This window comes from Giraffa tippelskirchi, chromosome 5, assembly GCF_054371585.1.
Source record: "Giraffa tippelskirchi isolate mGirTip1 chromosome 5, T2T-mGirTip1v1.2.pri, whole genome shotgun sequence".
In the NCBI taxonomy this organism is placed as follows: Eukaryota; Metazoa; Chordata; class Mammalia; order Artiodactyla; family Giraffidae; genus Giraffa; species Giraffa tippelskirchi.
Window position 1 is genome coordinate 160,354,451 of NC_137279.1, and position 12,616 is coordinate 160,367,066.

Genomic DNA, 12,616 nt, shown 5'->3' on the forward strand with positions numbered 1-12,616 from the left:
TAAGGATGAGGGACATGCAAATTAAAGCACAAGAACTCTCTTTACCTACTAAAATAACAAAAAATGAAAAGTCCAAGAAAACCAGTGTCAGCTAAAGAGTAGGGAGACAGTCAGCAATGTAGAACTAAAATCAGCATGACCATAGTAGAGAGCAACTTTACAATCCTTGTTACATTTTAAAATGTGGGCATATCATTTGATTCAATTTTATTTTTAGAAGTTTTAACTATAGATATAACAGATATGTCATATATGTGTAACATATGTAAAATATAGATTTACAAGGATATGTATTACAGTTCTGTATGAAATAGATGATGATAATGTAAATGTCCATGAGTAAAATAAATCACGGTACAACTGTATTATGGAATATTACATTACTGTTAAATTGAGATTTAAAAAGATAACAAGATACATTTATTATTCTTACTATATTTCATTCAATCTTTACAACAACTTTATGAAGTATGTACTATTATTCTCTGAATGGATAAGAAAAATGAGGTATAGATACACTAAATAATGTGCTGTTTGCAAAAGTTATTATGTATTGAAGCCAGAATTCACTTCAGTCAACCTGGCTCTAGAATCTGGCTACTACCACAAAATATACTGTCTATGAAAATAATGTGCTCATTAATACTTTTTCATAACAAGATACAGAATATGGTTATCATGAGCCCATTTGTATTAAATATACACACATAACTTTACCCTTCTAAATTAATAAACATTTCTGCAAAGACACACAAACTCTTAACAGCAGGTATCTCTAAGTACTATGATAGTAACATTTGTGTTTATTATCATAGCAAAATATTGGCAACAATCCAACTTTCTGAAAATATTTAGGTTATAATATTCTCCAGTATTTTAGCTATTAAAATTTTTATTTAAAAAGTTCATAATTGTGTGGAAATATATTTCTATTATCATGTTAACACAAAAATAGCATATATATCAATGACCATATTATATTGAAAAAGTATACATAAAATCGTTACAGTAATGAATGCACAAAAATGTTTACCAATAATCATTTGCTGCTGCTGCTGCTGCTAACTCGCTTTAGTTGTGTCCGACCCTGTGTGACCCCATAGACGGCAGCTCACCAGGCTCCCCTATCCCTGGGATTCTCCAGGCAAGAACACTGGAGTGGGTTGCCATTTCCTTCTCCAATGCATGAAAGTGAAAAGTGAAAGTGAAGTCACTCAGTCGTGTCTGTCTCTTCGCGACCCCCATGGACTGCAGCCTACCAGGCTCCAATCATTTGAGGATAGTCCAAAAAAGGGTTTTCTGTCTTCCTACTTTTGCATATTTCTGAATGTTCTATATGTATTTACATTAGAATATATTTTGTTTTACAAATCAGACTTACAAAGCAGAGGGTTAGCCTTAGGACTATAGTGATCTCATTAAGATCTGTTAAAGATGGTATTTGACCAAGGGATTTCAGTTAAACCTGGCTCCCTCAATCCTGCAAAAAGGGACCCTCCCACCACAAAGTCTTGGGTAGAAGAGGGGAATCTACATACAAGGAACTATGGATATTGCTCTAAAACCCCTAGTTAAAATTCATTAAAGAGAGGAAGGAAACCCAAAGCTAACATAAAACATCACAGAATTTCACACTTAATTGGGACAACATGTGTTGGACTAGACTGGTGTAGAAGATCATTAGAACAAATGAAATGCTGATGAAAAATAATGTTGAAGAACATTCTGCATGGTCCCTTTCAAAAGTTCTAGGGTGGGTTCTTGCATTAATTGTGCTTTCTTTGTTATGCTACTTATTGGTGCAGCATATGGTTGTTTTGTTAAAGCCACATAGACACATGTCTGCTCAAATAAATTAATGTTCCCATCTCAACTGGATGATTTGGCAGGAATAATACACTTACCAGCCAATGTGTAGACTGACCCACATGACTGCTTCACTGAAAGATCTAAAGTGGAACACTGTATTTTGCTAATAAGCAGTTAGATACAGTATGGTTTTCTTTTAAATATTTTCTGTAGTAACATCTATTGACCTTCACCTAGCATCCTATATAATCCACATGTGTCAGATTTTGAAAGTGCAGAAGAGAAGCTGGGGAATGATACGCAAATTGGGAAAGTTCACAAGAGGCATTTTTCAAATTAATAGGATGAGAACACTGACATCTCTATACTCAACAACAAAAAAAGAAACTTTGTTTAAAAGATGGGCTGCATGTGCACAAACACATACCCAAGCAGACATTTATACAGGGCATTTTCTAGCTATCAGATTATCTGAAAAGTTTGGAAAATGTTAGGTCTATATAATTCTAAAACTAACAAAAATATTTTGTATTAAGACTATTTTTATTTTGTTTGACCCTACTCCAATTCCTTCTACATGTTATTGCCAGACTCAGCATCTAAATTAAAGCATCCTTTGCTCCCTTAGCCAAGGCAGTATCAAGGTATTCCCTAGTCATGGTATTTTCAGTTTATCTATTCTATTGCCAAAAATGAAACACGTCTTTCCATTCTATATGGGACACACAATATAGCTATAATTAAATACAATTAACCTGTATAGTTTATGACCTGAGAGGCATAGTTATATTTAGAAAAAGCAGAAGTTTTATTGTCAAATGTCAACTATTATAGCCCACTACAGGGTACCCAAGTGGTTAAGAGAGTGGGCTTTCAATTCATTCTAACTCTGGGTTTAAATTTTCACTCTTTTTCTTATCAGCTGTGTGGTCTTGGGCAGTCAGATTATTCTCTGAACCTATTTCCTCATAGGTAAAAGAGGATATTCAGACTTATTCTAGAGGATCATGAGTAAATAGAATAACATATAAAGGCTTTTATCAAAATGTCTCACACATGATAATTCAGAGCCAGCTGGAGGCCTGATGGTAAGCACAGTACATTTGAAGAGTAGGGATAGTGATGAGCATGTGAGCCTGAAAAGTCAGTGGATGTTCAGGATTCTTAGTTTGAAGGATTTTACTGTCCTTAAGCTTGGTTAATAATCATGTTGGGATTTTGAACTCCATCTTTATGGTATAAAGAAGCTGTTAATATATAGGTATATTTTTATAAAAGCTTTTTGCAGATAATATGAAAACATATCTAATATGTGATAACACTTTTCTAGGCGCTCTGGACTTCAAGAAAAGCAGTCAGCCAGGAAATCTTCTAAGTTGTCTGAAATTCAAGTTTGCTTAAATTTCCAGTTCCACAACTTATTAACCATCTGGATATCAACTCGGCCATCATTTATTGGTAAGTTCAGATTTCAGTTTTAAAACCAGTTTTCATTTTGTTTTACTATAAAAATAAAACACCTGTCTGTCTTTGTCTGTCTCTCAGTTCCCTCCTTCCTCTTTTTCATGGGCTACATCAGTTTCCTGTCGTCAGTGTGATAAAACCAAAGATCTGCCTTGGCCTCTGGCTACTGATAGTCATGCGGTTCTGAAATGCACTATGTTCCTAGCTCTGTCAATGTAATTTTGCTTGAGATAACTGTTATATGACTGAGGATTTGCATGAGGGATTTAAAAAATTCTTAGATGCTCTTCTAGGGCTTAAATAATCTTTATTAATTCTTTAGATGCTCTTCTGGTGCTTAAACAATCTTTATTAATGCTTTAGATTCTGAAAGGTGAGGCTTGTTAGAAACTTGAGTTGTAATACCAGATTTGGACATTGCAGCTACTGAAGAAATGATTCTATCCCAGAGGATTGGGACTGAACAGAAAAAAAAAATTAGGAGAGGAATTCTTTTGGACTTGAATTCTTTTGATCTTTAATGAAAATGGCAATTTAGTTTTTGGAATCATTTTTCACTCTGTGAATTTATTCATATTGTCCAAATTGGGGAGCTTTTTGTTCTACAGGCCCTGCATTAATTTATGTATTTTTATGCTGTTGCTTGGATTCATTACATAATCTCTGGGGCATTATATTGGACAATGTGCATGTACATAATTTGAAATGGAACTCAGAACAGGGAATGTAGTCCTAAACCAGGGTACAGTGTGGTCTTTAGTCAATGAAGCTGATGAATTATACTGATCCACATCCATGAGCCTTCTGGTTGGAATGCTGTTGTGTGGGGTGTAGGGATTGGGGATGGGAGCCCAGTTCACGTAGACAAGAAGAACCACAGTCGTCAGCCTTGCTTCTGGGGATAAAATTGGAATTGCCCACCATTCCAGGAGCAGAGTTTGCCATTGATGAGGGAACTACTGTAAGAGTATTATTCTCTTGCTGAATGGAAGTGAGACCATCTACTGTAACTGACTTGGGCATGAGTATTAAGATCAATGAGCCGAGGAAGCAAAAATGCAGCAGTTATGTGAAACAATATTCTTCTTTCTCTTTTTCCTGCTTCTGTCCCTAAAATAAGAAGCCCCCTTCCCTCTCATAAACTTTGAGAAGCGGTCTTGTCCCTTTGCCCCATCTCCATTTTTCTCTTAGGTTTAAACCATTTTCTCAATTATAGCTTTATCTATAGTAAGACTAACATTTTGTTCATTAAAAAGTCATGCATACTCAGAAGGATAGATGTATAATTTAAAAAGTTTAAACTCAATTCTGCTCCAAAAAAAAAAAAAATTCCCAGGCACACTCCTAGAACATTTCTATGTGTATGGAAGTGCTTTCATACATATAAAACTAACATACCTTACACGTATAATATATGAGAGTCCTCAATCCTCGAACCCTTGTCAGATATCATCTGGTTAGGATGATAATAAGCTGTTCTAAAAGAAGAGTTCATTGCTGAGATGAAATGCTGTATGCACCATAAATTATTTAGGCCATATGGAAAAAAAAAACAACTGAGGTGCTATTACCATTCCCACTCTAAAGATAGAAAAAACAAGGATCAAGGGGATTAAGTGACTTAGTCAAGTCTCATATAGCTGGTAAGTTACTAGAACCCATGATGACTTCTAAAGTTAAAATTTTTTTCAGCTTTATCACATTGCTTCTGCCATCTCTGCACCCTCCCCTTGAACTCTTGGAACAATCTGGAAACAAAAGATATGATTCTGATGTTATATCTCATATTTGGCTAAATTTGTCTCCATATACTTCAGTCAGGTCTAACTTGAGACAGAGCTGAGTAATAAAGTATGTGTGAAGCTATTTGCTGTTTTACATAATTCAAGTAGAGGGGTCTTCTGGCACAACCTTTCCAGCATATCATCAAAGGCCTGGGATATTTATGAGAAGCTGTTACTTCTTCTAAAGGAAGAGTTGTTTTTGAGAGATCACCAGCTCACAGCATTTTAGGTGCACGTCTCCTCACCAAAATGGTTTACGCTACAGCACCTGTTGATGATGGAGCAGGAAACAGTTGGCAGTGAACTGCAAGTGTAAGAATTTGAAGGTAACTGGGTCTTATTACCGTATGCCTGTATAAAAATATTATTTCCCTTCTGTGGATGGAGGAACAGAAGCCTGGTGTCTGCAAAGATATGAACATTTGCTTGGGAAATTTATGTTGATATATAACAGCATATGGTCTTTTTCATCATGGATTTATGTACAGGAGGCAGGCTTCATGTTCACAGTTAGAAGCATTAAAGATGGAGCCACATGAGTGACCTAGTAAGTGACTGCCTTGGCATCTGTGATGAGATGCACAATACTTGGCACACATACACTATCACAGAGGAAAAGGCCAACACTACGGGTAAAAATGTTGATCTTTGAACTTATCAAAGGGAAATTGATACCACCCTCAGCTATGGGCTCCAGTGAGGACCACAAATCCCTAGTGCAGTGGAGCTGCCTGTTTCAGAGAATCCTCAAGCCTTGGTGCCCACCCCGCAAAAAAAAAAAAAAAAATCATGAAAGCAGGAGGAGCAAGAATACAATACTAGATCTGGCTAATGATTAGAACAGACCCTTTCCACCCGCTTTTGAAAATAAAAAGTGGGACCTGTAAGACCTCTGACAGAATAATATTGCCTGTGCTTGGGATTAGTAAACTTGAGGTTTTTTACTGGTTCTCTATGGTAGCACTTATGTTTTATCCACCTATCTATCTAGATTCAGTTTACTGGTAAATTGAATATCTATTCCCATTTTGTTTTTCATATTTATCAATTTAGTCTACAAATATCTGCCGTGCTGAGATAGTTGGGTTATGTTTAAAGGACACTAGGCTTGAAATTGTTCTAGTTCAGATATTTCCAGTAGTATCTGAGTAATTTATGAGTTCAAGACTCAGTTGCATTATCCAGGTAGTGAGGTTACTATGCATGAAAGTTCTTCTTAAACCAGGGGGAGAGAGGTAGGGAGAGAGCGTATATGGTTTGAATATAAGAGTATACTTGCGTTAGTTTGCTACTCAGGCTGCCATAACAAAGTACCACAGACTGGGTGGTTTAAACAACAAACATTTATTTTCTCACAGTTCTGGAGGCTTAAAGGTGCCAGAATGTTTGGCATCTACGAGGCTTCTCTCCTTGACTTGTAGATGACCATTTTTCTCACTGTGTCCTCAAATTGTCTTTCCTCTATACACATGCATTCCTGGGATCAGAATGATTCAAGTGCATTACATTTATTATGTACTCTCTATTATTCGGAGAAGGCAATGGCAGCCCACTCCAGTACTCTTGCCTGGAAAATCCCACGGACGGAGGAGCCTGGTAAGCTACAGCCCATGGGGTCGCTAAGAGTCAGACACGATTGAGCGGCTTCACTTTCACTTTTCCCTTTCATGCATTGGAGAAGGAAATGGCAACCCACTCCAGTGTTCTTGCCTGGAGAATCCCAGGGACGGCGGAGCCTGGTGGGCTGCCGTCTATGGGGTCGCACAGAGTCGGACACGACTGAGGTGACTTAGCAGAAGCAGCAGCAGCTACATTATTATCACATCAACTGCACCTCAGATCATCAGGCATTAGATCCTGGAGGTCAGGGACCCCTGGTTTAACGCATCTTGGAACTAAACTTCTGTCATTTTTGCCAGTGTGTGATCTTGGGTAAGTTACTTAGCCTGTATGTTATCTCTAAAATGGAGATAATGAAATACTTATCTCAAAGAATTCCATGCTGCTAAGTCGCTTCAGTCGTGTCCGACTCTGTGCGACCCCATAGACGGCAGCCCACCGGGCTCCGCCGTCCCTGGGATTCTCCAGGCAAGAATACTGGAGTGGGTTGCCATTTCCTTCTCCGGTTCATGAAAGGGAAAAGTGAGAAGTGAAGTCGCTCAGTCGTGTCTGACTCTTAGCGACCCCATGACTGTAGCCTACCAGGCTCCTCCGTCCATGGGATTTTCCAGGCAAGAGTACTGGAGTGGGGTGCCATTCTATTTAAGCATATAGAACACTGTCTGGTACACAGAAAACTTCAGAAAGGGTTAGGAATTATTACTGTTATTAGCAGTTAAATGACTGGATGACGGTTAGTTGAATGAAAGGATGAATGCTGCTGCTGCTGCTAAGTCGCTTCAGTCGTGTCCGACTCTGTGCGACCCCATAGACGTCAGCCCACCAGGCTCCGCCGTCCTTGGGATTCTCCAAGCAAGGATACTGGAGTGGGAAAGGATGAATGGGTGAATGCAATTTCAGCTGACATTTGGCAGTAAGTTGCCAAGTTAGTATCACTAATCAAGTTTGAGGCTTTTTTTTTTCATTTTAAATATACGTTAGACATTTAAGATGCCTTTTAAACATAGTTTATTTTTTGCTTTACTATCAAATTTGTCCACAATGATAATGTGGGCTCTGTCAGAATCAATATTCTAGCATGAATTTTTAAGAGGGAATGGGCTAAGATACAGTTTTTGCATAGTGTCTCTGACAGCATCTGGGAATGTATTCACATCAGAAGACTCCCTTTTATCATATTCTGACTTTTCATTTTTTAAAAACTGTCTTTCCCTCCAGGAAGGCACTCAATATTTGTTGAATGAGTAAATGAATGGCATAGGGCAAACAATTTGATGAATTTTCATTGTTCATCAAGTTCACTGCTAGAAAAATACTGGAAAATTGCAGCTGGAAAATAACTGGACACTCTAAATTCTTTATGGTGAGATTTTTAATGTTGTTTTCATCTCTCTTCTTGTCTTACATTATAAGACAAACTCCTATTGTGATGTAGTAGAAAGTTGGACCCTAAACAAACTCTTTTTGTATGTATGAGGTATGGAAGTCATTCAGGTTCTATAAACTTCAGTATCTCATCAGTAAAACAAGCATAATTATATTCATCTACAGTACCATGTGGATTAAATGATATAGTAACTATTAAATACTTATGCATTGTGGTGTCTGTAAAGGTTTTCATTTCCTTTCCTCTGGTCAGTCATCAGCCAAATGGGGACATATTTTTCAGGTTTTCATGGTCACAAGGAAATGGAGATGATTAATGGACACTGTCATTATAAGTAACTTGATGGGAAATGCTCTTTGCTATTTTTCTGGATGTATTCAGTAAAAAAAAAAATCAAGTCAAAGAATGTCAACTTTATGATGGAAAATTTATGCTAAGTTCAGAAGACATTTTCCAAAGAAGTAGAACTATGGACAAACAGTTGAAAATTTAGCCCTCAACTAGTCCTATAGGCCAAAGCGTATTGGCAAACTTGATTAAACCTTGAGGTCTGCAACTCAAACAAATTGTTGGAAGATCATTATAGCTATAGACATTTCTACCAATCTTCTAGGGTAGGAAGTAAAAATGGAATTCATTGAATTTGAAATTAAATTTACATTTTGACCTATTTCTTCTTTAATTCTTACAAAAGACTGCCATTTAGTTAGATAGTTGTGCATTAATCAGTTTTTGATGGCTTTGTTGTATATTAGAGAGAGAACACCTTTTTGGAAGGATAGAAATGGGTACTACTCTTTAGACTTATGATTAGCCATACATTTTTGTCAAGTCACAACATTCACCTAATGCCCAGCTTGAATCCAGGACAGCCTCTCTCCTCAAAGCTGGGAGATTTTTGTATAACAAATACCCATCCTCACTAATATATTCCAGAATAAACAAATGCTATGAAAGAAGTGGTAAATTTAACAGCAACTGTTTTGGCTCCTTTGATAATAAATGATCAAGGAAGGAACTATATCAGTCAACTATTAATCTGATTCTAAATTTTGTTGTTAAATTCTTTTTTCTTTTTAAAAAAAAATTTTTTTTGAAGCAGTGTGGTGAAATGGAAAAGGTATTAAACTAGAAATCAGAAGACACATTTCCTTGCTAGACTCAGGTTTATACTTTCCTGAATATGTTTCTTTGTGCAAGTCATTTAAGATCTGACTTTTTTTAGTAAGTGAGAATAAATTTTCAGCCCTGGTTAATATGTCATTTGTGATAACCCAATTTAATTGAACTTAAATTCTTGTGTGCTGCTTCTGGGTTCCTTTCTGTGTTTCTTATTCTTACATTCAACAAATTGTTCTTGAACATCTACCATTTCTAGATGCTGCACTGGGGTCTAGCCTATTATCTTAGAAGCTACTCTTCTCATGAGGGATAATGCATGAAATCTATTGAGGTGTTCAATACTATGCTAGGCATATGACCATATTGTGCTGTGTGTGCTGTGCTTAGTTGCTGAGTCGTGTCCGACTCTTTGCAGCCCCATGGACTGCAGCCCACCAGGCTCCTCTGTCCATGGGATTCTCCAGGCAAGAATAATGGAGTGGTTTGACATGCCCTCCTCCAGAGGATCTTCCCAACTCAGGGGTTGAACCCAGGTCTCCTGCATTGCAGGTGGATTCTTTACCGTCTGAGCTACCAGGGAAGTTGTGACCATATTACTAGATGAAAACTGAGGAGGGGATGATTAACTCAGCCTGGGGTAGTGATAAGGTCACCAAAAGTCTCAGAGAGGGAGTGAGTGACACATGAGTTCAGCTTTGAAGCATAAACAGGGTTTCTCTAGGTAGAGAAGGGATTAGCAAAACAGAGTAGTAAATGGAAATACTTGGCCAAATGTGAAACTATGACAGATTTCTGGTACTATTTGTAACACCCCTATAGTGTGCTGCTGCAGATGTTGCAAATGGCAGTGACTGTAAGTCTGTCTTAATCAATCAATTGGTCAGAAACACAAAGGAGAAAAGCCAACTCCTGTGGCCCTTCTTTTTTCTTTTAAGTGCTTCATGCGTGATCACTATTTTGGAATTGGTTGCACGAATTGCTTCACCTCTGTTGTACCAACTGGTTACACCACTGCTTCCTTAACATTTTGAAGTACCTACTATATGTATAGTCTATATGCATAGGCTCTGTGCTAAGTGCTTTGCATCTTTTTACTTATCCAATAATAAGTAATGACCCGATAATAGAGATATTGCTATCAAAATAACAGAAATAAAATTGGATACCATGAATGGATTGATGTGACTTGTCTGGTGTCACAGAATTTTTCAGTGGTGGTATTCTAAAACTGATGTGTCTTGAGTCCAGTGCTCATGTAGCTTTTCATATGATGATTCTCTGAAAGATAAGGTATATGGGACTATGGCCCGAGACCTTGAGAATATTTAAACCCATGTATTTTTATCATAAGTAAATATTGCAGTGCCTGGCATATATTAGATACCTCGTTGGTATCTGATTGTTCTACAGTGATACCCCTGTTCTCTCAGAGTAGTCCCATTCACAGAAGTGAGACCCTATGACCATATCTGTGTTGTGTGATCATGTCCCTCTGCTCAAAGCTGGCAGGTCTAGGAATGAGCTTCTTATACAAACTGGGCCAGTAATGGTTTTCCTCCCTTTTAATGTATTTCATTCTGTTTATTTGAATTGGATATGGGAAAGAGGTAGCCTCTGGTGGTGAAAGCCTCAACATATGTTGCCTGGAATTTGCCAGAGGCCATTTGCCTCAAACTGGAGATAAAGCTACTGTTTACATCCTAGTTTATTTAATAACAGCTTTGTTGAGATATAATTCACATGTCATATATTTCACATTTTAAACTCTACAATTTAGTGAGTTTTAGTATATTCAGAGTTATATACCCATTACCCCTAAACCTAGAATATTTTTATCACCCCCCCAATGAAATCTTGTACCCATTAACTGTCCTTTCCATTTCTTCCAGCCCCTGTAAACCACTCTTTTCATCTCTATGATTTAACCTAGTATACACATTTTTTTTTTAATGGAATCATATGAGGAAGCCATTCTTTAGTAAAAGTAGATAAAGCTGACACATAGCAGAGAGAAAGAGAGATACAGAGACAAAGGTAGGAAGAGAGCAGCAGATTAACTCATTTAACGTATTTTATCTATAAATCACTTAAATTTCCTCCCTAGGCTGTCACCCAATAATCAAAAGGAAAAAAAAACATCTCCAATATATTTTAAGATTAGTCTAATCCAGTAATATAAAGCATCAATTCAGCTAAAATTCAGGTTCTTTTGCAGAAATAGGCAAATTGTAGGTAATATGAATCCTCCTTTGGTTCAGAGGACAGAGGATGTGCTAGATTTAAATCTGGATAGACTGTGCTAGATTTAAATCCATGTTCAATTATCAGACAGCTACATCACCTTGTGCTAGTCATTTCCTTCCTTAGAGTCTCAATTTCTTTTTCTGATAAGTCAGGATAATAATTCACAGAACTTCTGAAAAATTGAGATTACAATTGAGAAGAATGTTACAAACTTCCTGGAATAGGTGATAAGTTCCATGCTCCCTTGTGATTACAATTGAGAAGAATGTTACAAACTTCCTGGAATAGGTGATAAGTTCCATGCTCCCTTGTGAGTTTAGGCATATGTAAGGGATGAAGGAATGGCAGTCTGCCAGAAAGGAGTGCTTTACTTTCTGTAGTGTGGGGTTCTTGTTGGGAGGCAAATCCCCACCAGGCAATTTATTTTTCAACTTTACTCAATTGAACTGGCCATGAGCTATATTTGTCTAGTGGGATGTGAGTGTAAGGGATGTGTATTGCTCTGGGTCAGGAATTTTGTCATTTTAATTTTTGTTTTATATTACAGTATAGTTGATTAGGGAACACCGTATGCAAAGATGGGCTCAATAAAGGACAGAAATGGTAAGGACCTAACAGAAGCAGAAGATATTAAGAAGAGGTGACAAGAATACACAGATGAATTGTACAAAAATGTTCTTCACGACCCAGACAATCACAATGGTGTGATCACTCACCTAGAGCCAGACATTCTGGAATGTGAAGTCAAGTGGGCCTTAGGAAGCATCACCACGAACAAAGCTAGTGGAGGTGATGGAATTCCAGGTGAGCTATTTCAAATCCTGAAAGATGATGCTGTGAAATTGCTGCACTCAATATGCCAGCAAATTATGAAAACTCAGCAGTGGCCAGAGGACTGGAAAAGGTCAGTTTTCATTCAAATCCCAAAGAAAGGCAATGCCAAAGATTACTTAAACTACCGCACAATTGCACTCATCTCACACGCTAGTAAAGTAACGCTCAAAATTCTCCAAGCCAGAATTCAGCAAGACGTGAACTGTGAACTTCCAGATGTTCAAGCTGGTTTTAGAAAAGGCAGAGGAACCAGAGATCAAATTGCCAACATCTGATGGATCATCGGAAAAGCAAGAGAGTACCAGAAAAACATCTATTTCTGCTTTATTGACTATGCCAAAGCCTTTGACTG

General features: G+C 37.4%; 1 protein-coding gene across 6 annotated transcripts in view; it reads left to right on the forward strand.

The window, feature by feature from the left end:
* The window catches only part of LOC145505032 (uncharacterized), a 275,419-nt gene that overhangs the window by 201,773 nt on the left and 61,030 nt on the right, over nt 1–12,616 (forward strand). For all 6 annotated transcript variants that reach the window (XR_014052718.1, XR_014052721.1, XR_014052720.1 and 3 more), the window contains one exon: nt 3,140–3,267. Coding sequence is in view for 2 of the 6 variants with exons in the window: in XM_081486709.1 (XP_081342835.1) it covers nt 3,140–3,267 (128 nt within the window). In the remaining 4 variants the exon portion in view is untranslated. The remainder of the gene's footprint in view (nt 1–3,139; nt 3,268–12,616) is intronic.